This window comes from Argentina anserina, chromosome 7 (genome assembly GCF_933775445.1).
Source record: "Argentina anserina chromosome 7, drPotAnse1.1, whole genome shotgun sequence".
Classification (NCBI taxonomy): domain Eukaryota; kingdom Viridiplantae; phylum Streptophyta; class Magnoliopsida; order Rosales; family Rosaceae; genus Argentina; species Argentina anserina.
The window spans coordinates 14,640,730-14,666,454 of record NC_065878.1 but is presented as its reverse complement, the minus strand read 5'-3'; the positions used below and the strand labels follow the sequence as shown (position 1 = coordinate 14,666,454).

At 37.3% G+C, this 25,725-nt stretch overlaps 4 protein-coding genes and 1 non-coding gene across 5 annotated transcripts; 1 reads left to right on the top strand and 4 right to left on the bottom strand.

Annotated features, from left to right (window-relative positions):
• The first annotated feature begins 203 nt into the window (after positions 1-203).
• Positions 204-2,982, top strand: LOC126801873 (ubiquitin-conjugating enzyme E2-23 kDa). Its single transcript, XM_050529347.1, has 6 exons — positions 204-369; positions 469-548; positions 983-1,097; positions 1,206-1,258; positions 1,361-1,489; positions 2,625-2,982. Exons 1-6 carry the CDS (start codon positions 326-328, stop codon positions 2,753-2,755), a joined length of 552 nt encoding a protein of 183 aa, XP_050385304.1. The 5' UTR covers positions 204-325; the 3' UTR covers positions 2,756-2,982.
• Positions 2,983-3,518: 536 nt separating this feature from the next.
• Positions 3,519-13,929, bottom strand: LOC126804080 (ATP-dependent helicase BRM). The gene is made up of 14 exons (XM_050531845.1): positions 13,371-13,929; positions 11,241-12,569; positions 9,754-11,088; positions 9,445-9,557; positions 9,229-9,316; positions 9,028-9,114; positions 8,779-8,871; positions 8,623-8,706; positions 8,336-8,539; positions 7,611-7,853; positions 5,974-7,536; positions 5,343-5,885; positions 4,837-5,088; positions 3,519-4,440 (listed from the first exon to the last, which is right to left on the bottom strand). The coding sequence occupies exons 1-14, from the start codon at positions 13,518-13,520 to the stop codon at positions 3,793-3,795; spliced, it is 6,732 nt and encodes a 2,243-aa protein (XP_050387802.1). The 5' UTR covers positions 13,521-13,929; the 3' UTR covers positions 3,519-3,792.
• Positions 13,930-17,335: 3,406 nt separating this feature from the next.
• Positions 17,336-17,423, bottom strand: TRNAY-GUA (transfer RNA tyrosine (anticodon GUA)). Its single transcript is given in 2 exon segments — positions 17,336-17,371; positions 17,387-17,423. It is a non-coding gene; the product is annotated as a tRNA-Tyr (tRNA).
• Positions 17,424-17,568: 145 nt separating this feature from the next.
• Positions 17,569-18,456, bottom strand: LOC126803073 (uncharacterized). Its single transcript, XM_050530822.1, has 2 exons — positions 18,207-18,456; positions 17,569-18,107 (listed from the first exon to the last, which is right to left on the bottom strand). Exons 1-2 carry the CDS (start codon positions 18,382-18,384, stop codon positions 17,848-17,850), a joined length of 438 nt encoding a protein of 145 aa, XP_050386779.1. The 5' UTR covers positions 18,385-18,456; the 3' UTR covers positions 17,569-17,847.
• A 1,007-nt stretch (positions 18,457-19,463) lies between these two features.
• On the bottom strand, positions 19,464-23,995 carry LOC126803881 (L-3-cyanoalanine synthase 2, mitochondrial). The gene is made up of 10 exons (XM_050531598.1): positions 23,661-23,995; positions 21,672-21,781; positions 21,481-21,538; positions 21,121-21,384; positions 20,864-21,001; positions 20,708-20,759; positions 20,445-20,524; positions 20,234-20,293; positions 20,054-20,134; positions 19,464-19,817 (listed from the first exon to the last, which is right to left on the bottom strand). The coding sequence occupies exons 1-10, from the start codon at positions 23,841-23,843 to the stop codon at positions 19,719-19,721; spliced, it is 1,125 nt and encodes a 374-aa protein (XP_050387555.1). The 5' UTR covers positions 23,844-23,995; the 3' UTR covers positions 19,464-19,718.
• Between the last annotated feature and the right edge of the window lie 1,730 nt (positions 23,996-25,725).

Below are 25,725 nucleotides of genomic sequence, written 5' to 3'. Positions count from 1 at the left end.
GATCATGAGGTCAGAAGGAATCTTTGATGAAAGTGCAAGCCATGTATGAAAAGAGTATTAAATTTCCCAAGTCGGTCCTACTACAAATTATTATCTTTGGCAAGGTACTTAGGTACCTGCTAGAAATTTCAGATTATCTTTTTCTTTATTTCTCTGTTTTTTTTTTTTGTAACATTTTAATACCTGTTGTTTATCTCCTAGTTTCACTTATTGTTTGTCTGAGCCGTTTGCATTTGCAAGACTCTCCCTTTTCTCTCTTTCAAGTTTCAACTCATTGAAAAGTAGAGAAACAAAGAAGCAGGCTTTGCACAGTGGAACACCAACCATGTCTTCCCCAAGCAAACGCAGAGAGATGGACTTGATGAAACTGTGAGTATCCTCTTTGATCAATAAGTCTAGCCCAGTATTAGTTTCAAGTTGTAGTCTTTTTGTCTTAACTTTTCTTCGCTTTGTGTTTTTGATGATTAGGATGATGAGTGATTACAAGGTGGACATGATCAATGATGCAATGCATGAGTTCTATGTAGATTTCCATGGACCCAGAGAGAGTATACCATCAGAACCCATATCTTTGTTTCTCTCATTTTCAGTGTTTTTTTTTTTGAGTCAGTTTTGACTCTTTCTTGATTTAGCAAGGTTTGCAGTTCCTAGATATCATCACCTTGATATGAATTTCCCATAAAAATCTATGCTTTATCAAATACTTGCTGTGTTTTAGAAACTGCTTTAGCTGTTCTTTCTATATTTGTGCACTTTGTGTTCCAATTTCCACTCTCTACTTTTAATTGCAAATCTCGGGAAAAAAAATTTCCTCTAAAGATGAAAGAAAGGTACTATACTCATCTTGATTCGTGTTGGTTTGAACCTAAAAATGTTTCTTTGTTCATCAGTTTTGATATTTTAGTTGGAAAATTATCGAGTCTTTGATGATTATTTTTCTGCACCTTTGATCCCTTTTCCTTTATATCATGGATTCTGGCAGGTCCTTATCAAGGAGGTGTGTGGAGGATAAGAGTTGAACTACCAGATGCTTATCCCTATAAATCTCCCTCAATAGGCTTTATCAATAAGATCTACCACCCAAATGTTGATGAGATGTGAGTAATAAACTGAAACTGATATTCTACACTGAGTTGTGTGCTCCATTCATTTACTCCAAAGAAGAATAGTGTCTATATCTAACTGAATGGTGGAATCTAATTCAGGTCAGGTTCAGTTTGCTTAGATGTTATCAATCAAACGTGGAGCCCCATGTTTGGTAAGCACATTAGTAAGCAGCCTTCTTAAATTGAAGTTCAATTTTCTCTCCAGTTTTGAGGTTGCCATTGTTTTTCTGACATTTATATACTTGTGTTTCCAGATTTGGTAAATGTATTTGAAGTATTCTTACCACAGCTTCTGCTGTATCCCAATCCATCAGACCCTTTAAATGGAGAGGCTGCAGCTTTAATGATGCGCGACCGAGCTTCTTATGAACAAAGAGTCAAAGGTATCAATTCTAGTTCTGGTTTCCTGCCCATGCATTATCGTTCTGTGATGGTTTCAGATTGTTACTCATCTCACAGTTTTTCATATATAGTATTGACTACAACTTTATAGAATTCATGCTAAATGGACGCTGGTTATTCAAACATGTTCTCAACTGGTTTTAAACCGGCCTTTTTGATTGACAACTGCAGATGTCACTTAATTTAGTTGAGGACCTTGTTATCTGTTATGGTTGTGAAGTATTTCTTTCTTTAGCCTGCAATAATGTAGTATGCATGCCACACAGTATTCTTTCATACATGGCCCATCTTTGAAGAATTCGTACTACATGACTTACTGATGTACTTCAGCTTGGCTGCGGAAAAACTTCTATCGTAATGTTCTAAAGCAATAATTGTTCTCTACATACAACTAGAACGATGCTCAGAAAACTGTTGATGTTTCAATAATAGAGTAAAAGAACAGGTCCTGTTTTATAAATATTTGCCAACATGAGACCCTTGTCTGTATTACCCCTGATTGAAAATTAGGAACAATGGTCAATGGTCCAAATCCAAAATATCTCCCCTTTCCTTTCTTTTTTTTTCAAAGATCTCTTAGGTCCTCATATTTGGTAATATGCGAGTGCTGAGACTTGAGATTCTCTTTTTCTGTTACTGTGTTAAGGTTGAGACTTTTTTTTCCCCCTCAAAACAGAACCAAGTGACTAGTATAGCGATTTTACAAATTTCTCATGGACCTGCCTGCAGAATAGATGTTATTCTTTTAACTGCCATGAATGAATATCGGATTTAATAGTTAAAGGGTTCCATCTATAGAGGATTGTGATCATTTTCTTGAAGGCATTCAAAATGCATCAGTAAACACCATCTGTTTCATGTATTGGTTGATAGTTCTTCGTGAAGGCAATAATATATTAGTGCTTTGTATATTGTAAGGTGGAACTTGTAGGATCTTCCAAACTTGGTTTGATTTTGTTATAAGCATTTTGTGTAAGCATTTTGCCTGGTAGTTCTTGCATGCAATATTTTATTTAGGGGAACCAAAAGCTTTCAAAATTTTCAATATTGGTTCCTCGTTGTTGGTGCCCCTGAAATGATGAAATATTGCTTTGTATTGTTGCTCATATGATACAGAATATTGTCTGAAGTATGCCAAGCCTGAAGATATAGGGGCAGTCCCAGAAGACAAATCAAGTGATGAAGAAATGAGTGAAGTTGAATCTGATTCCTGTGATGACGAAGTGGCTGGGCAAGCGGATCCATAAGCCGTAGCCATACGGATTTCTTCTGTTCTCATGTTCTGTTTAAGCTGTTTTCTGTCATCTGTACATGATGTAGCCTTTTCTAATTCATCCCCAACTCCAAAGAAGACTCTGGAATCTTGGGGTGGGAAAGATTTCCCTCAGTCTATTGGTTTCCCGTTGTCACTGTAAATAAATGTACTATTGGTTTCCCTTCTGCATTATTTATGTCATCGATAGGGTTGTATCCTGTGTCATTTATGCTTTTTAACAACATTGACAATCTGAACACAAACAACTAAGCTTTCAAATGTGGAGAGTATCAGGTAATTTGCACTTATCCTTTTGTAATGCTGTGGCAGAGCCTAGAAGATATTTCCTTCTGTGTATTTGCTTTCTTCACCGAAGTGAATCGACCAATTGACCGAAAAAAGGTGAATCATCCAAATACTTGGAGGGATCCTCACCTTTGTCCTCCAACTTTCTAAACCATGTACTCTGAAATGAATGGTGTGACTTTAAAAATCAAAATTACAGATGACACCATTTGCCCTTTAGAAATAGAATCATAAATAAACTTAGGTTCTTCCAAAAAAGGTTTGACTATTTACGTCGACAATTAGTAGGGATTAGGGAATAGACGCCAAGGGTACAAAGAGGAGTGCATGAACAGTATGTCTATTCCAAAGCCGGAGATCCCGTAGTAAGATGGATCGTTCTCAACTTCTTAAGACGCAGGGTCAAGTGCCAATAATGCAAACACAACCATAGATTTATCCAGATGAGGTGAGCGAGAAACCAGCAAATCATGTAGGGACACCAAAATCTACAACTTTGGTATGAAGAGAACTTATACTATACAAAGGTCTCCTCTAATATAGAGGATAAGACCTGTGAGGCTGGCACAGATAGTAGCAGCTACCAATTTCATAAGAAAGCTGTTGTAAATGAAGACCTATACCGTATGAACAGTATGGCTAATTGCACTTATGCCACTAAAATTATGAACAGAAATAAAAAGAACCAGTTATAACTTGTCCCACGAGTCCCACCACATAAAATCATAAATGGCTTGGCCTTCTCTTTCCAGAATCCGTCCTTAACCTCTTTACCGGATTCGCCCAACCAACTGATCCTGCACCCATGTTTGCAGACTGGGGAGGCTGGTTGGCCCACCCTTGTGAATGTGATGCCTGCTGGGTTGATCTCGTCTCCCTTGGGACTGAATTTGGCCCGGGACTTCTAATAATATTGCGACCCATGCTAGGGGGTGAGACAGGGCCAGCAGGTCCATTCCTAGTCTTTACCCCACTCTTTTCCCTGTCTTTTCTCTTCTTCTTGCAAATAACCAGATCTCCCGGATGAGCAAGCAGCGGAGAATCATCTGGCTGATAGTCCCGACTACTACCACTTCCACTTCCAAGTCTTGATTCCTTCTGGGGCATATGGCTTCTTACCCTTGTATCTTCACTACCAATACTAGGTCCCCGCTGTGGTTTCTGTTGAGGGCCAGGGTCAGGTTCCACTTCATTTATCAATTTGTGTCTCTTGCTTTGTCCAACACCTGGCCTTGGCGACAGAGCATTGGTGGTCGCAACTGCACTGCTAAAAGTGAGAGCACTTCTGGCTTCTCGAAAGTCGGTGTCAGCAAACGCAATCTTTAAGATATCAAAGAAAAGATCGTGTACTTTCCTGGCTTCAGTTCGTACCTGGGCATTAGTTACACAAAGGTTCTCATCATTATATTGAACTATTGATGCCCCACTGCCCCTACTGAAAGCACATTGAAATTGTAAAATGCATTCAAAGTTTCAAACTTTAACCAAAGTTTACTGGCAATTGTTACCCACAGATTTTGTCATATTCAGCAGATTCAATAATTTAATCGAGTGATGCGGGTTGACAAAAAACACTAAAATATACGCAACCACTTTTCCCAAAGAAACATGCCAGATTAACGATATTCATGGTAAGCGATGCAAGGATGAATTTTGCGTACTTCTGTGCTTTCCTTTGAGAATGAAACTTTTAAAACAACCGTGGATGCAAACCATGATGCATAGTAGAGTCAGAAATGGAAAGAACTAAACTTTGAGCCACATTACCTCATGCGAGAACCCATAATACTGCATTGAACTTTTCAACATAGACTGGACATCAAAAACAAGCTCCATCACTCCACTATACTCTAACCGCTCTATCCGCTGATCAATTTTTAGTAAATCCATGATGTTATTTGCCAATCCACTTGAAAAACCAGAATTTTCAATCCGCTTCCACAAATCTGTGAGTAAAGGTACTATTTGAGGACCTTCCTTATCTATTCTCCTCTGGAGCTTGCTAATTACATTCTTGCACTGCATACATAAAAACCATAATTTAGTCAAAGAATGGATACTTCCAGAAACCCATGAAAGAAGATTACCAAGACATAAAGATGATGATTATAATTATAATTAAAAGGTCCAAGCAAGACTCATTTCTGTGATGTCAATTTCACACAAGGACATCGAACTTTGATAAACATGAAACAGGAAGCAGAAATAATGACAAATATGCGCATGTAATCAGTGACCCTACAGAAAAATACATACAAATTAACAGTACATACCCTTCTCTGTATGATGTCAGGCATTTTTGTAGCATAACCGGAAGTCCCACTTGTATTCCCAATTTTCCCTTCCCAATTTTCTCTGTAGTGATCAGCAGCATCTGCAGTATCAGATATGTTATTCAATCTGCCAGATTTGGCTGAAGGGTGCAATTTTGATGCACTAGCAGCTTTCCTTGTAGGCAAATTTCGACGACTTCTTGAGGATGAGTCACTTTGTTCATGCTTCAAAGCACTGGATTCTGCATATGTTTTCATTTCAGGATCACCCCTTGTATGTGGTTGAGATCTATGGTCCACTTGGAAAGGTAACAAGGATGAATCTCCACGTTGGACAGACTGTGTCTCACTACCAGACTTCTCTTCGGGTCTTTCTATGGTATGACGAGGCCGAACCCTAAGACTACGCTTCCTCTTGATCTTAGGTTGCAACACCTGTTCATCTTCACCATCATCCCGGTCATGATTCCAACTTCCAGAATGTTGGTGGTCCATGTGAGAATCTCCGGATACAACAATTTCCCCTTCCTCTACTTCATCTGGCTGTCAAAGCATGAAGCGATCGAAAATCAATAGATAGTGCAGGAAAAGAATAACAATTACAATCAATACAAAGAGATAAGGTACTTACCAGCCTCTTTGAAATAGATCCTGACCTACCATCTAAGGCAGACAGGGAACCAAATTTCTGAGAGGAAACAGGAGAAACTGGCTGCATTAATCTTCGACTGTCTGATGATGAACCTGAGGAAGCAGCTTCTTCTACTATGAGGTCATTTCCAACTCTAACTGAAGCCAGTGGATAATCATACCCACCATCACATTCAGGACCATCTTCTTCCACCTGTTCCTTATCTTCAACTGGAGTTTCTTCAACAGCATCACTATATTCATCATCTTCCATTTCTCCTACTTCTCCTTCCTCTTCATGCATTGGATGTACATTTCGCTCATCAGAACTTGCTTCTGAGTATTCTCCAGTCTCATCATCTACTTCCCTATAGCTGAGAAGCTTTTTCTTGGGCCGACCCCTCTTTTTTTCGGTTTCAGATCCCACTTCACTTGGCTCAACACCAACATTTCCACCCAACGAAGTGTTCTTTGATGGTCGTTTCGATAAACTATCAATCACAGTATTTACTTCTCTTGTACTAGTACGAAGCCATTTGGGAACCTGATCATACCTCGTCATCTCCTCAATCCAGTCATATTCTTCATCCATTTGATCAAACAATTCAACTTCTTGTTCACTTCTAGCAATCATGCGATTTACCTCCTGCAATGAAGGAACATCATGGAGAGTTTCTTGATACCTCTCGTCATCATGCAGTAAAGTTTCCAGTGTCATCCGTCGCTCTTCATGAGTAGTTCTTTGGTCAAAACGCCCAGCATTGATAACCTCATCAGCCATGTCTATTTTGTATTGTTGAATATTATTTCTTATGAGGCTCTCAATTGATCCCATATATCGATCCTTACCAGCAAGGTCATCCTCTGAATCAACAGTGCCTCCCGTTCTTAGTTCATCCTCTTTCTGATGGCTGGGGATTTTGTCAACAACTGCTTCCATATAAATGACTTTCACTTCCCTCTTCTGTCCGATACGGTGGGCTCTAGCAACTGCCTGTTCTTCATTTTTAGGATTTGGATCAGGATCATATATGACAACTGTATCTGCAGACTGGAGATTAAGACCCCGACCAGCTGCACGAATACTAAGCAAGAAGATGAAGCAGTCCGAACCAGGGCTGTTGAAATCGACTATAGCTGACTCACGATCTTCTAAACTAGTTGTTCCATCAATTCTTCTGTATACAAGTCGCCTCCACTGCAAGTATTCCTCCAATATATCAAGGAGTTTTGTCATGGTACTGAAAAGAAGTACTCTATGCCCTGTTCTCTGAAGTTTAATTAGGATCCTATCCAAGATCCACAATTTTCCACAGGATCTTATGAGAAAATCCTTTGAAAAATCATTGAAGTATGGGTAATTAAGAAGAGGATGATTGCAAGTTTTCCGCAGTTCCATACACCTATTGTTTAAGGTCTTATACACCTTCGGCTGATAGAGTGGATTTTTTTGGACCCTTAACTTCTCGTCTTCAGGATCAACTCGAATGGTGCCTGTTGATTTTATCCAATCATATACAGCACTTTGAATAGCCGACATTCTACACCTTAAAACTATGGAGATCTGCAATCAATCGTATGTGTCAAAAATTGATCAGGTAAAGGAAATCATCCCAGAATGTAATTAGTAAAGCATACCTTAGGTGGAAGTGCGCCTTCGACATCTTCAACTCGCCGCCTAAGCATAAACGGCTCTAATATTTGATGGAGTCGATGAATAATGATGACCTTTTTTTCAGTCTCAAGCCAATCATCCTCTGCGTCTGGTGTAGGAGCCTCCCTTTGAAACGGTTTAGAAAACCAGTCATGAAATGCTTTGCGATTATCAAATACTTCTGGAAGAAGCAGATTTAAAAGTGACCAGAGTTCCTTCAAATCATTCTGCAACAGAAAAGTTACTCCAATTCAGCTTAGTTTTAAAAATCAATAATATAAAAATACATTCACAGACGTCTTGAAGAAAATAATCAGGCAGCATAAATATTCTTTTCATCTTCTAACTTCCCAAAAAAAGGGGAGGGAACTCATACATACACCACATTTTACTGTGTTTCAAAATAACAACAATAATAAAAAATAGATATAACTTAATCTACTGCCATTGATAAACCAACAAGCACATCTCATCACCACCAAGTTTTGGTTAAGCAATCAAATAAGCAACTTAGCTGTTTCCAATCAAAAATGACTAAAATGAGTAAACCCCATGATTCCTAACCCTACATCTAGGGCATATTTAAAGATACTACCTTGTTGGCTGACTAAACAAATGTAATTTTAAGTCTTCCAAATGGAGGGAATCTTGACTAAACATATTGCAGCCATAATTTTGTAATCATGCGTCAGATGGAGTCAAAACAAACCTGCAATGGTGTTCCTGTCAAAAGCAAGCGTCGTTGGCAACGATACTTATCAAGATCACGAGCTAGAACCGATTCCCTATCTTTCATCCTTTGTGCTTCATCAATTATTATATATTTCCAATCAATTTTTGACAGTTTGGAGCGATCATACATGATGAACTCATAAGTTGTCACAAGGACATTAAACTTCAAGGCACAAACCTCCTGTATGGTATATATGATTTAATAACATAAGCCCTTGTATAGAACCCGAAAAGTTAGGTAGACAAGCAAACGGAGAATCTTACTTGAGAAAACAATTTTGATCTTTGATCCTTGCTTCCAACATAATAAATACAGGAGACAGATGGAAGCCAAGTATGCAACTCACTCTGCAAGAGCACCTCAGTTAGGCATGTCAATGAGGCTCGAATAATGTCCTATGTATCAGAGACTATACTTACCTTCCAGTTTACCAAAACAGCGTTTGGAACAATTATAAGATGTGGTCCATAATTCCCCTTGAACTCCATCAGATACGCAATCAACGCCATTACCTGCATTGGAAAATTGATGGACCATTCAGACAAACTCAGAGGCATATCCTCATACTGTATGACACATCTGAATATATTAACCAACAAATTTTTAAATGGATATTAAAATACTTGATATAGCTTTTCATATCTGGACGGTTGCAGAAAACTATTCACCTGTACAGTTTTTCCAAGACCCATTTCATCTGCCAATATCCCATTCAATTTGTTGTTATACAGAGAAAGCATCCATTGGAGCCCAACCTGCAGAACCAAACAAATGATAGTTCTAAAAAAACAAGAAAATACCAAAGAGCAGAAGTAACATTAGATACAAATCAAAAACACAAAATTGTAACAGTTGATTTAGCAACATACAAGTTGATAATCTCTTAAAGTTCCAGTCCGTAACATTGATGGTTGTCTTATGACTCTCTCATTCACAGCATGTGCAAGACTATAATACCTGTAAACAGCAGAAAATGAGAAATAAGTTAATGATAGTAATGGACATTTCAATACAGTACATCTATACACAGAAGTGCTTTCATTTAAGCAACACAAGGAGTTTTGCAAAGAAATAAATCAATTTACTTGTTCACAGATGAACTGTCTCTAGGTGCATTCATTTCTATAAACCGATTTCTAATCAATACTTCCTCTCCAGCACATGCAGCTGCCACTCTAACTTCTTCCTCGGACAGACCCTGTTTGTAAAAAAATATTGCAATACAGTTAAGTAATACGGCAAAGGAGAGTGTGCATCTTGTATAACAAGAAAATGTAAATTTGGATCCCATATGTGAAAGAGATTTGTATAAGAACAAAGGAAAAGGGCAACCAAAATTTTAAAATATTAAACAAAACATAGAAAAAGGCTGTGCTAGACGAGAGCAAAGATACCTGCATACGTGCAGCAGCTGCTGCAGCATTTGCTGCCTCTTCCACTTCCTGCTGATTTTTAGCAGCTGTTATTTTACCCCCAAGCTTATGAAGATATTCCTCTGTCTGACTAAGAAATGAGGAAAGAACAGCATATCTCTCTGCTGCGTCCCCTGTAATACTAGTCTGCTGTTCTAGCAACATCTCCCTGTACCTTTCAACATCATTATTCTTCAATGCTTCCATCCTTCTGCTTCTATCATCATCCTTTCTTTTTGAAAACTCTCTCAACATTTTCTCATGATATTTGGCAACTCCTCTGTTGCGTGCAGTTCTTGCATCACGAATGGACCAGTGGGCTTCAAGAAGCCTCTTACGCCACTGGAAAATAGATTTCAGTTGCTTCTCTCTCATAGCTTTCTGAGTGGCCTGCACTTGCCTGGCTAGCTCCATCCGCTGCCGTTCACAAAGACGAACAAACTTCCGATAAGGCCTGTCTGGCATTGCCATTATCTCTTGCTGCTGTTGATCAATTTCATCTCTCAAGCGTGCCTGAAAATCCACAAGTCGAAGCTTTTTCTCTTCAATTTGCAATCGCAAGACAAGATCTGGCCTAATCCTTTTCCTATCTAAGTTTATTGCCAATAGACCAGCAATCTTTTTTATATTTTCTGTCCTCTTCTTGTTTAGGACTTCTGCACCTTCCTCAAAAAGAAGGTCTTTGACATTATATGCCAATGTTAGATTGTTATTAATATTACTGTTGTTGTTTACCATCATCGCTGAACCAAAGGAGTCATGTTTCCTAGTGAAAAAGGGGAAATCAAACAGCGGTCCATGATACTTTCTGACAGAGCCCGCATCTTTTGGCTGGGCTGCGGGGCTTGCTTGTGCCGGCTTTTTAAGTTGCATGGCATCAGATACAGCAACTTGTGGTGCAACAGACTTTCCCCTATCACCAGAAAAATCACTTCTGACAGAATCTTTTTGACTACCACGTTCAACTTCATGATCTGACTTAATTGGAGCTACAGTAGAATGCTCTTTTCCCAAAGACACAACAGGAGTAGGTTCCTTCATCACAGCAGGCATTCCATGCACATGAACTGTTGATACAGAAGCTTTCTCATCTCCTGTAAGAGCTTCCTCTTTTGAAATGTTATGTCCATTCACTGAGGCCACAGCCTGCGAATGTGAATCTCTCTCATGGGACTCCAGAGCATGTTCTTCTACAACTTTCCCAGAAGATTTGTCCTGAATACTTCCTCCAGGAAGAATTTGTTGCTGCAGCTGTTGCTCTAGAGGCGGTGGAGCAATAGCCCGAAGAAGTTCTTGAGGGAGTGTACCTTCACCTTTCTATCAAGCAATACAAAGTGAGAGTACGCATCATGCTCCAATAAAGATCCACACGTTTACAAAGAAACAAAACTAAAACTAGAATAATAGGTAGGTCTAAAAGATGAGTAAGAGGCAATTAGAGAATAGGAGGGGAACAGAGATGTGTGTACCTTGAGTCGCCTAAATGCTAGTATTTGTGCTTTGAGAACATGCAGCTGCTGTTTGGTGAATCCAGGGCCTTGTTGTGGCACCTGAGGAGCCGGTCCACCTTGTGACTGAACATTGTGATTGCTCGAACCCCCATCATTAGGAACCACAGCTTGTGGAGAAGAACGATTCAACTGCCTAGGGTATTGCATCTGAGATGATTCTGGATTGTTGGGTAAATTTTTCACATGGAGAGATTGATCGACACCTTGGCTTGTGTTTGTAGATGGGTGTGTGGGATTGGTAGGAACCATTCCATTACCAAAAGGAACCAACTGCCTTGGAGGTATCTGGTTTTCTCTACCATGAACAGTGAACTGCTGCATAGGAATGTTGTTACTATTGTTAAACATCGCACTACTTGAACCTGAGCCAAACGGGCTAGGTGAAACTGGCTGCTTTGCTTTTGCAGAGCCTGACTGGCCAGAAACATCACTTGATGAGTTAGCACGAGGAGAAATTTCATTTGCAACTTGAGGAGAAGTAACCTGCTGCTTTGATACTGGAGCAGAAGATGATTGTGTACCCATGTTGCCCTCATTTGCCTTTTGTTGAGCAACAATCCTAGACTGCAACATTGGAATCAGCTGTGCCATCACTCCAGGTTGTGAAAGATCAATATTGTTCTCAAGTGCAATTGCTTGCAACTGAGCAGCCAATGCCATCTGGTTGTTTGGCATATTTTGCATGTTTTGCTGTGGGGCCATCATTGGCCTCAAGAGATTTCCAGGCAAAAATTGTCCCCCAGTTCCTGGCTGGGCTGAAGGCTTAGATTCACTCCTTTGGTCCGAAGCTGGTGGCTGTCCTTGGTCCATCTGCTTTTCTCCACGAGCAAAATGCTCCATTGAGTTCTTTGATGACAAGTTTTTAGATGATGATGCTTGTGCCTGGTTTGCTGTCTGCATAGAATTGAATTCCTGCATTTTTAAATTTCCCGAGCGCATGTCCTGATCCTTTCCAGATGGAGGCCCCAACATCCCCATTTTAGTTTGCTGCTGAGATTGCATTGCCAAACCAGACTTCGGCTGTGCAGCCTGAAAAGCATACTGCAGATATGCTTGATGGACTGGATTTAACACTTGCTGGTCAACACCTTGACTCCTATTCTGCCCGTCCTGTGAGCCTTGCTGCTGAGCCATATCCATGAACGTCCTAGGTTGTTGAGGCATTTGAGAGGAGCCAGGAGCTGAAACAAAATTGTTCCCAGCCATAGCTCCTTGAAAAGCAGCAGCTTGATATGCTAGAAGAGCTTCATTCCCTTCAGACTTTCTTAAAAATTGCTGTTGCAATTGCTGCATGAACAATAAAAGACTTAAAAACCTTGCTCACAATATCATCTCATAAAAAATCTACATTATGACTTCAGAAAATTATCAAGCAAACATATCCCACACAAACATTCGCATAACAATTCCAGGCAACAAAACTTTGCAAGATATTAACTTTCACACTAATAAAAGGATTAAAACAAACTCACAGAACCTGATCACATTGCGATTGATAATGTAAATCATATCACTACACCAGACCATAAATCCAAGACCTGGCCTATCTGAGTTTAGTCAATCACACCAACACTAGAAAACCACACCAGACCAAAACTCCTCCAAAAAACTCTGGAAACTTGAAACACATAAAAACACAACTGATTGCCTGGAACTTATAAACACACATCAGAAGTGGATTCATACAAAACAAAACAACAAAACCAAAAGCAGACGCCGCGGGTCCGCCACATTGTTGTCATCAACCTCTCAAGAATTAAACACAGCAAAGATCAAAACGTTCAGTTCTTAGTAAAAGCAGCTAAAAAATTTCCAATTCCACAATCACTTCCCATTAACACATGCCTACATTGACTCCTCGCCACCTCGAATCCCTCAAAGCCTTTACTCAACAATCTAACCAACCATTAATACACCATAGTAACTAACACCCAAAACCCACAACATCTTACACAAAGAACACTCCCAATTAGGTTTTCCTAATCCAAACAAAAAACCCCAACAATCACAAAAACCAAAACCAACCCATTTCCAAACACACTCCCAATCCCAAAACCCACATTCCAATTGCCCCCAAAAACTTCTCACCTGTCTAGACCCCAATTGCTGCTGCTGCTGCTGCTCAAACCCCAAGTGAGGCGTCGACACCGCCGAGGACGAAGACGACGGCGAGGCCGCCGACGACGTCGACGTCGCCCGCCCCGCCGGATTCCGTCCGGGCCCACCACCGGCCTGCATAACCCAACTCTTAAAAAAAACCCCAAATCCACAAAATCCACTCGTCAAAATCCAAAATTGACAAGAACCCAAAAAACCCAAAAGGGGCGCAAACCCCAAGACGCTCCAAATCCCTCCAAAAAAATAAAATCGAACGGAAAATCAAAACCCCTAATCCGCTGGGCCCTCAGATCCCAACGTTCAAAAACCCCTCAGGCAGCTCCATATCTCTCTCTCTCTCTCTCTCTCAAAAAAGCGCGCGACTTTCGCCGGGTGGGGGCTCCACAGAGGCGACCCGAGATTTTGGATCCGAGACTGAGGGCCGAACTTGACGGAAAATCGGCGACTCAACAACTGAGAGAGAGAGAGGTTTAATTATCTCTGCGGATCCGCCCCTCTTTTTTTTTTTTGTCAAAGCCCTAAAAATCAATTCTTTTCCTAATTTTTTTATTGGGGAATTTTAAAAAACATACACTGAGAAGAATTGGGAAGCAGAGAAAAGCTTTATACGGCTCTGTGCTTCTAACTGAGAGAGAGAGAGAGAGAGCTGATAGATATTTGCGGGGGAGGGGTACACTTGGAAATGTGACCCTTGTAGGTGGTGTTATTACGGAATTACCTTTCTTGTAACTATTTATTACCAAATGATTTTGAGAAACTTACCCATATGGTAAGAATAAAGAAGGATATATTGAAATCAGAAATGCGTGCTTGTGAATTGTTTTTACAGAATGATTAATTGATCATGGTATGTGTCAGAAGCGGATCCGGAAATAGGGTAGGTTATATTCATCTATGTTAGTTTGACTGAAGTACAAATTTTTTTATTTACTTATGTATACATTCTATACACATGTTTATATCTAGAATGAACATTTATTATGAAATTACAGAATAAAATTTCAATTTTAACACATTTTTCAGTCAAATGTTTTCATTACAAGTGATTTAATAATTAGGTATGCTATTCAAAATCATCTATGCAAAATTTCATTCAATTCAATTATTGTTAAGGTATTGAAATTAGATTAAATCAATTAACAAATTAAATATGTTCAACGTAAACCGTTCATGTAAATCTCAATTTTGAAAGCTCAAACCATTGTCAAATTGAATGAAATTTTGCAGAGATGATCTTAAATAGCATACTTAAATATTAAATTATTTGTGATGAAAAAATTTGACTAAAAAGTGTGCTAAATTTAAAAATTCACTATATATATATATATATATGCATACGCGGAGGTAGGAATACATAAGGAGATACAAACATGGGATAAAATGCAACAAAATATTAGAAAAAAATAGAAAAGGAAGTATAAGAATTGGGGATCATCGGGAGTCAAATTCTTTAACTAACTCAACTAACCTAGTCTTCATGTTTTTTTGCACATATAAAATCCAAACTTCTAGATTAATTTTTGTATGGGCCGCAGCCCAGGTTGCATCTTAAATAGATCCGCCAGTAGTATGTGTTGTGATAGTATAGTTATGCCTAATGATTTGGATTGGGATTTTAGACCTCGTCTCCATCTCTTATGTAAAATTTATTTATCTCACGTTTTTATCTTCTTCATTTTTACTAATTTTATGAAAAATTATGTAAATGCTAAAATGGGAATCGGAAGCATCAATGTTTGCGTTTGTTTAATATTTGCATGTAACCGTTTTTGTCCGGTTGAACATGTCGGTAACACGTCGGCCTACGTTACCATATGTACAGTTCTTCATGACGGTTTCTTTTATTGTCATATGACACGTTATATCAAGTTTTTTTTTTCATATTTTATAATTTAGTGTCTGCCCTCTTTCTTATCCTATTGATACAACTTGAGGAACTCACAAAACCAAGTACAAATACAATTTGTTTTCAGATTCTCATTTGTAACTGGTTTGGTTTGATTAAGTAACAAGTAAAGGGGTGGAGCTATTTAAGGGCCAAAGGGTGCCATGGTGTCAAATGATTATAAGTTTTTTTTTAAGTAGCTATGTTGCACTTAATTTTGAGGTAATTATACATATTGGCACCTCGTTCTATGTTTTAGCCACATAACATGCCCTCTTATTTGTGAGATTTAACTCCGTCTTTGAAGGAAATATAAGTCAAATGCAATAACAAGTTTCTTGTGAGTCGAACTCACAACCTTGTGTTTAGAGACTATGTCACTGAACTAAATGACACTATGCTTATTTCTTTACTTTTTTTGTGAAAAATAAGTAAATGTTAAAACATGAATCCTCAAGAAGCATTAAAATGTTGCTTTTATTTAATATTTACATGTAATGATTTCTTGGTTCGGTTCAACATGTTGGCGACAAGTGGCCTTCTGCTTTATTATATGTGCATGACAATTTTTTTTTGTCATGTCACACGTTATATCAAGATTTTTCATATATTTTTAATTTAGTTTGATTGCCTTCTTTTTTATCATAATAATACAAATTAAAGAACTCACCCAAACCAAGCTATTGAAAAAGAAGTACAAATACAATTCATGTTTCTAATTCTCAGATGCGACCATTATGGTTTTATCAAGTACTAAGTAAGCAACTCAAAGTGTCACAACAAGTTTTTCGTTAGTGGAACTCACAATACTAAACTTACTAAGGGTTTAGAGTTTAATGTTAGAATTTACTCAATTTAGAGATTGTGCCATTAGACTAAATGATATTGAGCTTGTTTCTACCATTTTTGTGAAAACTCATGTGAATGCTTAATTGGGATTCCTCATAAAGCATTAAAGTTCGCGGTAAATTTCTTATTTGCATGTACTGTTAAGTGTATCACCGGTGTCTGGTTATTGGATGTACAACTGCGCACAACATGTTTTTTTTATTGTCATGACGCTTTGTATCATATTTTTTCATGTTTTCTAATTTAGAAAATAAGATCTAGCTTGACTACCCTGTTGCTCATTTACAAAAAAAGAAAAGTAAGTGTACTTGCATGTTGTTTTTTTGTTTTGTATTATTGTGTGTGGAGATCGACTACAGTTTTTGTGCTTTGAGAGATATTATTTTTAAGCTTTTCTAGGGTGTGTAATGTTTGTACTAAGTGTTGAATTATGGAGTTTATGACCATTTTTATAAAAAAAAAAGTCTTAATTTTGTGCTTTTCTCAGGATATTTTGTTTGCTTGTAGATGACAATGAGGGATATGTAATTGTTTTTTTTTTGTACAAATGGGGCCCATTAACCCAAATAAAAGAAAGCAATGAAGAAACTAGCCAGAACTACAAGCTATAAACTCCCTAACTCTAGAAAGACCAACAATGTCATCCAGCAGAGCATCAGAAACCAGCGTAGGAGGGTCATGTAAGATACATATTCCTCTATCGTTAGATGTACTATGCTTAGCGAGGATATCAACTATCATATTCCTCTATATGTGGACATGTTTCACATTAATAAAGTCAAAAACACACATCAAGCTTCTGCAGTTCATTATCAATGTCTCAAGAGGATGCAAATCAATATTATCATGTTGAAGAAGATTGATAAGCACTAAATAATCAGACTCAACTTCCACTCTTAAAATCTTTAAGCTACGAGCTAGGTGTAGATCATGAAACAAGCCCCAAGCCTCAGCTTGCAAGATCTCCCCAGTCCCAATGTTTACTATAAATCCACCCTGCCAACAACCAATCTCATCCCTAAGAAGGGATATGTAATTGTTATTCAAGCATATTCCTTTATCTTTATAAAATGTATGAGTTTTCTTTAAGAAAAAAAAGAAGTGGAATGAAAATGCTATTGGAGAAGAACAGAAGAATGGGCCCAACGTACCAAGATGAAATTATTGATATCTGGACGAAAACAAAAGAATGCATAAATGTTCCGACCTGCCGGATTCGAACCAGCGACCTAAGGATGCCTGCTTGCTACAACTACAGTCCTCCGCTCTACCAACTGAGCTAAGGTCGGATTTGGTAGTTGGTGTAACACAATTTTATAAATAGGTTCAACACTGATTTTCTTGAAAAGTTCAATTGTATGATTTTGTAACTCGGAATTAACAAATGGTTTCAATTTAAAAGTTCTAAACCCCATAAATAATATTGTCGACCGGTTAGAGGGGTAGAAAAGAACTTATGGTTCAAAGAAGCTTCCAAGTATACATGCACTAATTCTTCTCAAAAAAGAAGAAGAAAGTATACTAATATTGTCAAAAAGAAAGAAGAAGATCGATCACCGTATTCATTATTCTCACTCAGATTCATCCAGAATTATTCAATACATAATACGAATCAATCTGGGGTGCGTGTGGGGTATGTGTAAGACTGTAAATGTATGTGTATGTGTGTATAGTTATTCCAATGCGGATCATGCTGATTGTGAATATGAATCATCAGTTGTTCCAATGCGGAAGTGGCACAGCGAAGAGCTTCATGAGTCCGTCCTTGCAATTGTAGCCATCTTTGTCACCGCTGGCAAAGTAGTAAGGCCTCCACTGGTTAAGCTCAACTTTGAAGCCCTTGCCGGCTCCCTGGTTTGGACCGGCCAATATCTTAGCTTTGCTGAAGTCACAGCTTATGTAGCTATAAAGGTTTGGCAGCAGGTACACGCTGTAGCCGCTGTTCTTCTCACTTGGGGGATCATACTTGAAAACTGCAGCATTTTAACAATCGCAGGGTGAGCAATACTAATTAAATGACATGCATGATACGTGCAAATGATGCAATGTACGTTCATTCAAATGGAACTTACCCAGTTCATCGTTAATGTAGAAAGGGCTGTTTTGGAGGACCCATTCTGTGTAGTTGAAGCCAAAACGCCAGCCTTCACTCCCTCCGACGACAATGGTTTTGGCCTCGCTCACTGCCAATAGAGAAGCAGCAGCTAGGAGGAGGATGAAGCCTTGTGTAGTGTAACTGATGAAAGCCATTTTCGTATCTTAAAATAGTAGTATAGCTATCCTTCAACTTCAACGTGCAATGTGCTAAGTTAAATGTATAAACTGGAAGATGAGAAGGTGATGAGAGAACATGAGTGCTTGAAGGGTTTATATAGAAAAATAATCCGACTGTTACCTCTGTCAATTGAAATGGTTGGTGATGAAATGCGACGTCTCCTTTGAATCAAGTATTTCAACATGCTCTTATTTCCAGATTCCACATGGTGATCTTCTGCTCCGTTTTTCTCATTTGATAATTAGTTAATTACTGAACTGCCGAAATTTCAGATTAGTGAGATATGTAGCTTTGGGGGTATCATAAGACTCAGTAATCAGGTAAAACGGAGGGCACAGTAGTAAAATGCATGGTTGACGAATGGTTTTGGTCATGGCAAATTTGGTTACCATCCACTAAGAGACGACCTTCTGGAGTGGCTATAATTACTGGCGCATTAAGGGTTCAAAAGGTCAGAGTAAGGCAACGGAGGCTAGGAATAGGATTCAACGGTCAGCGAACGCTATTTTTATTTTCTCAGTAGAATCGTAGTGCGCTTCAGAGAATTTGGGGAAGGAGAGGGACATAGAGAGTGGCCGGAAAGTGTAGATCTTCCTTTGCTCAGTTGCTCTTTCCATCGCCTAGATTTCTGATATCCCATGACAAAGTTGGATGAAGGACTGTTTGTTAATGAACCAGAATCTTCCACATCTAATATCCCTAATATAGTAATATCATGGGTTAAATCATAAATATGTGATTGTAATTCTAGCATCAGTTTTGATATTTGTCATAATTGTGTTTAGCTGTATTATAGGATCAGATTTGATATGGTAGTTATTGTAGATTGAGGTTGTAATCTCCTAATGATCAATTCAAGAGGAAATAGATTTTCTACACTGTTCCTAATTTCTGAATTTCCTATTCTACAACATCTCAAGTTTTCATTGTTTATTGTTTTGATTTGTTTCAGACTTTAGGGCTTTAATTTACACTTAATTCTCCTCTTACAGTTCATCAATGGTTTAATTGCCTCGAAAATATTACTGTAAGAAAATTTTCATCGTACAGTTCATCTGGGAAGGATGGTGCTGCAGTGCTACTTTTTTGATGTAATATCAGCTTGTATATATGATCTGAACTTCTGAGAATCACAATGAATTACAAATTACAATAACAGGATACAGTTTTGGAATTTAAATCAAGCTGCTAATGATGAGACATTTGATACATTATTGTCCTTGTCTCATTGCAACAGAAATCAATCAGTACATTGGTACAACAGGTTTGCAATTCACAAACATCAGTTTGAACAGTTCTACTCAAGAAATTAGTCAACTGAGACTGGCTGCATGTTTTCAGCTTCCTTCCTTAACTCTTCAAACAGGACAGATGACAAGTAACGCTCCCCGAAACTTGCATGAATAGTCTAAAAATAAAAATAGAAAGATTGATTATTAAAGTTTCTTTCAATAATGATCCCATCTTACAAGATTACAGGATGTCAGGGGATGTCTTATAAGCAAGGTTCGAAAACTTGCTAGGTGCTCCTAGGGCGGACGACTGTCTTGCAGCGCATAGACAGCTAGGTGATGGGGTTTTAGATCATTGTTAAGTAAAATTGATCATATGTGTAGAGACATCTGATTGAAAAGTTGCACTTACCACTATAAGTTTTCCTTTGTTTTCTGGCTTTTTAGCAAGCTCAAGGGCTGCCACAGTGTTGGCTCCGGATGATATCCCAACCTGAATGAAGTAGAAAGAAGGTGATAATCACAAAGTCGAATCTAAAAAGACTTGACATGATTGCTGAACTTTGTGAAATTTCTATTAGTAGATAGTTACCATAAGTCCTTCTTTCACTGCCAACTGCCTTGCCATATTTACTGCATCTTCACTTTTAACCTTCAAGATGAGTGGAACAAAGGCCTCAAATTAGCATTCAAGTGAAAATAATTTCAAAAATTGAGCACCATTTCCTCTATTCTCAGTTGAGTCAGTTCTGTAGGCCGTAGCAAGTTCTATTTCTACAAATTTCATCATATATGGATCTTACCTCAAGAACTCTTTCCATTATATCCATGTCCAATATATCGGGTTTGAATCCAACCCCGTTGCCAGTAATCCAATGAGGACCTATTACCATTGCAATTTTAAATCAAACAGTGACAATGGGCATTTACCTCCCAAATTCTACATCCATGCACCCTACTGACTCTAAATAATACAAAGGCTAACACTAGCAGAAGCATTCAGGAAAGAAAGAATTTGCAATAAGGTAAAGCCATCAAAAAAGATGTTGTCGAGCAATTGGTCTACCTGGTTTACCACCATTTAGTATATTACTTTCAGCAGGCTCCACTCCATATATCTTTCATGACAGTACAAAATTGAACATTATGAAGAAATGATAAAGAAGATGATGATTATCGAAAGGAATGAATAAATTGATGATGTGACTTACAAGACTATTACCTTACAGTCAGGGTTTTGAGATTTCAGATATTGCCCAACCCCAGAGACGGTGCCTCCACTACCAATTCCCATTACAAAGATGTCGACTTTTCCATTAGTATCCTCCCATATCTCAGGTCCTGTAGTTTCAAAATGTACCTATTTTTTTTTATCACCAATTCAGGGTCAGTGCTACATAGCACAATGATGTACAAGTACAATACTTGATCAACTCAAGTCTAAGAAAGCACCACAAGCAAATTTGTGTAATTTGGTACCTGAGTATTAGCAGGATTTGAGAATTGTTGGAGCATAACGGCATTTGGAGTGGATTCCAAAATATCATAAGCCTTCTTAACAGTCCCTCCCATGCCTTTAGTAGGGTCAGTCAGGATCAACTCAGCTCCAAAGGCTCTCATACATACTCTTCTCTCCAAGCTCGTGTAAGACGGCATGGTCAAAATCATCTTGTACCCTTTCATCGCAGCCATAAAAGCCATACTGATTCCCATGTTTCCTGATGTTGGCTCTATTAGAGTTGTCTGTAAATGCATTTTGACACAATGGTTAGACATACCTGAAAATGTAATGCATATAATGAAAGACAAATTTATCTGATTAAAGAGTTATAAGCTAACCACTCTAGGAATTAATAAGCCTTTCTTTTCAGCATCATTGAACATAGAAAGTGCTGGTCTGCACCAAAATAACATCAACATTGAGAATTTTGTCATTTTCTAGTCCACAGATATTATTCGATCACCAAACAATCTGGTAGTATTTCAGTTCTGGCTGTACTTAGAGTCAGCAAATATTTCTAACAAGATACCTGTCTTTTATGCTGGAAGTGGGCTGAAACATCTCTTGCTTGGCAGCAATATAGGCTCCATAGCCTTCAGTGACTTTGTTCAGGTACACAAGGGGTGTTCTACCAATAAGCTGAATACAGAAAGATCTTAATCATCAAAATGCATACATGTTACAGAAGAAGGTTTCTCAGTAGAGGTAAAAACTCGACGTTTATATTCTAAAGAGATTATTGAAGGAACTTTCTTATAACCTAGAGATAATTAGTCATAGACCCATCCTGGAAGCCCAATTTTCATATAAACCCACTTCCTTTTTCTTTTTTAAAAATCTACACCCAATTAATTATTTCAACATTTCTTATAGGTTTTATTTTTATTAATTCATTTTTTTCGTTTTGGCTGACTTAACTGTTTCGCCATTTTAGTTGAAAAAGGAAAACATCTCCTAGATAAGTAGTTAGGACTAATCAATTTTTGTTTCCTTATATAATCCTTATTTTATGTTGCTGACATGAACACACATTCTATATATATGCTCATTTTGTTTCTAACACAAATTTGTAGTTCTTATCTTTCTTATATGAAGGTAGTCTTTTTAAAAAGAATTGCATACATATTTTCTCAATGAAACCAAATGTTACCGCATAATATTGAGAACGAAAGATGTAAGAGGAGGGCAATCATGCATGGTATTTCTCGACTACTTTCCTAGTCATAGTTGAAGAAAAATTATTGAAAGAGAAGAAAAAATTGGGAAATATGAGATAAAAAAATATAACATGATCTGGTAAGTACTTTATACGTTATGCTAAAAGTTCATCATCTTCTTTCTAGATAATGATGTTTTCCTTATAAGTATATTTAAACAAGACAATGTTGTATTCCTTATAGGTATATTTTCTTATGCTAAAAGTTCCTCATCATAAAGTATTGTTCATTTTTTTTCTAGATTATATTGTTTTTCTTATATGTATATTTTCTTATTCCTAGATAATGTTGTATTCCTTATATGTATAATTAAACAAGACAATGTTGTTTTCCTTGTAAGTACATTTTCTTATGCTAATGCTAAAAGTTCTTTATCGTAAGGTACTAGTCATCTTTTTTCTAGATTATATTGTCTTTCTTATAGGTATATTTTCTTATTCTTATAATGTTGTCTTCTTTATAGATATAATTAAACAAGACAATGTTGTCTTACTTGTAGGTACATTTTCTTATGCTAAACGTTTCTTATTGTAAGCTACTCATCTTTTTCCTAGATAATCTTGTCTTTCTTATAGGTATTTTCTTATTTTACCCAACTCCTAGAGGTTAAATACATCATCAACTCCTATTAGTCAAATATATTATAACAAGTATGATGGAGTCAAACAAATATTTATGTAATTTTAGTAATAATAAATTACCTATAATGAATGTAACAATAAATTGAGCTTTAATCATGGAATAATCTGTAATATTTTTTTTTTGTTAGGATGAGGTAAACTAGCATGAATCAGGATTGTGGTTTTTAATTTGGGTTTATGGCATGTTTAGTAAATATTTGTAAAATTAGGTTATATTATTAACATCAAAAATAAAATTTTAAATTAATAATTAACCTAATAAATATGGTTGGGTGTAAAATGAAAAGTTGAGTTTAATGTAAAACAAGTCTACCCAAATATGTGTATATCTAAATACCCCTATAACCTAACTAGTATCAGTAGTATGATTATCTCTAGAACCAATCAAACCCAAATCAAGTAAGGTTTCCAAAAGGTTAAAGGGGATTTTTTTTTACCATAAGAATCAAGCAATAACTGAGTATAACCGTCACTACAAATGGCATGATGTAAGTGGCAGAATGGATAACGGACAGACAGTAAACGAAAATCATTATCTTCCCATTTTTCTGGGACAGTAAAAACAGAACATACAACATCTCTCAAGAGTCAAGACTCAAACAAGAAGAACAAGAACATGACTCGCTGATCAGATTCCGATAGAGAGTGAGATTGATTTACTTGGGAGACTTCAGTTTTGATGTGGGTTCCAGGTAGAGCTTTGGGAAGATTTCTGATTCTTTCGACAAATGAAGATTCAGCGATGGGTTGTGCAGTGGATGAGAAGAGTCTCTTCATTCTCCGGGCTTCATTGCAGAGAGAAAGAGTGGATCTTTTCTTCAGAAAGATCGTCAAAGACGCCATCAATGAATGATGCTATGGTATGGAGCTCTGTATCACTTTCTGTGTTGTAAAGACGCCTGAGCTTTTGTAACTTGCAGGGGATGAGAATCCAAGTCAAAGTGAACAAGCTTCGAAATGGGAGGTCTGTTTCTCTCGCAGTACAGGAGTGTGAGAGTTGTGAGCGAAACTATGGGCAATGGATAACCTTGTTTTTATAAGGTATTTGGAGGAATATAATATGGATCAGCTCCCCATATTGTTCGCATTCTCATCTTTCAAATCATAACACAAATGTACACCAAATAATAATCTTTCATATATATATATATATATATATATATATATATATATATATATATATATATATACAGTCCCTATCCAGAGTGAACATTCACTCTGAAATTATAGAGTGAAGTTCTAATTTTGACACACTTTTCGGTCAAATTTTTTCACCATAAGCAATTCAATATTTAGGTATGTTATTCAAGATCATCTCTACAAAGTTTCATCCAATTTGACAATGATTTGAGCTTTCAAAATTGAGATTTACACGAACGGTTCACGTTAAACAGTTTTAATTCATTCATTGATTTAATCTAATTTCAATACATTAACGATGTCTGAATTGGATGAAATTTTGTAGAGATGATCTTGAATAACATACCTAAATATTGAATCACTTATGGTGAAAAAATTTGACCGAAAAGTGTGCCAAAATTAGAACTTCACTCTGTAATTTCAGAGTGAAGCTTCACTCTGGAATTACAGAATGAAGTTCCAATTTTAGCACACTTTTCGGTCAATTTTTTTCACTATAAGCGATTCAATATTTAAGTATGGTATTCAAGATCATCTCTACAAAGTTTCATCCAATTTGACAATGGTTTGAGCTTTCAAAATTGAGATTTACATGAATAGTTCACGTGAACAGTTTTAATTCATTCATTGATTTAATCTAATTTCAATACCTTAACGATGTCCGAATTGGATGAAATTTTATAGAGATGATCTTGAATAACATACCTCAATATTGAATCGATTATGGTGAAAAAAATTGACCGAAAAATGTGCCAAAATTGAAGCTTCACTATGTAATTTCAGAGTGAAGCTTCACTCTGGATAGGGACTATATATATATGATTTTCAGGTGCGGACGTCCGCACCGTACGAATTTAGCCTTTTCGACGATGGCAGACCGCAACGGCGGGGCGGACAACGACAACCATACTTCCCACCTCCCGGCGGACCCACGGCAGCCGAAATAGCGAAATCGCTAGAATTTATCCCAAAAAAATTAAATTTTGCATATTCCGGCAAGAATGACACAGACGGGACCGCCGAGAGGTGGGGAGTATAGTTGTCGTGGTCCGCCCCACCGTTGCGGCATGCCGGCGCCGAAAATGCCGAATCTGCACAGTGTGGACATCTGCACCAGAAGCGGCATATATATATATATATATATATATATATATATCTACTATAACTGGAAGTCAGACTTTAGTGTCAATAGTTTCACACAAAAAAATTGAACTCTTTATATTGCCCATGTGAAGATGTGATTTGCCAAAATCTCCACTACTATAACTGTACTATAACTGGAAGTCAGGCTTTGGTGTCAAAATCTTCACCAAAAAATTGAACTCTCTATATTGTCCATGTGAAGATGTGATTTGCCAAAATAAAATATATCAAGGAGGTTGAAAACTGTAAAAGATAAAGAAAATAATAATATCTTATAAAACTATTAACCTACAAATACTTTTCGTATTAAACACAATTACATAAAAAATTATATTTTAATGAAAAAATTACAAATGACTTTGACCATTTTTTTCTATTAACAAATAATTAGTGTGATGTACGGATACGATTATAAATAACATGTGCATCGCAGACTAGTATA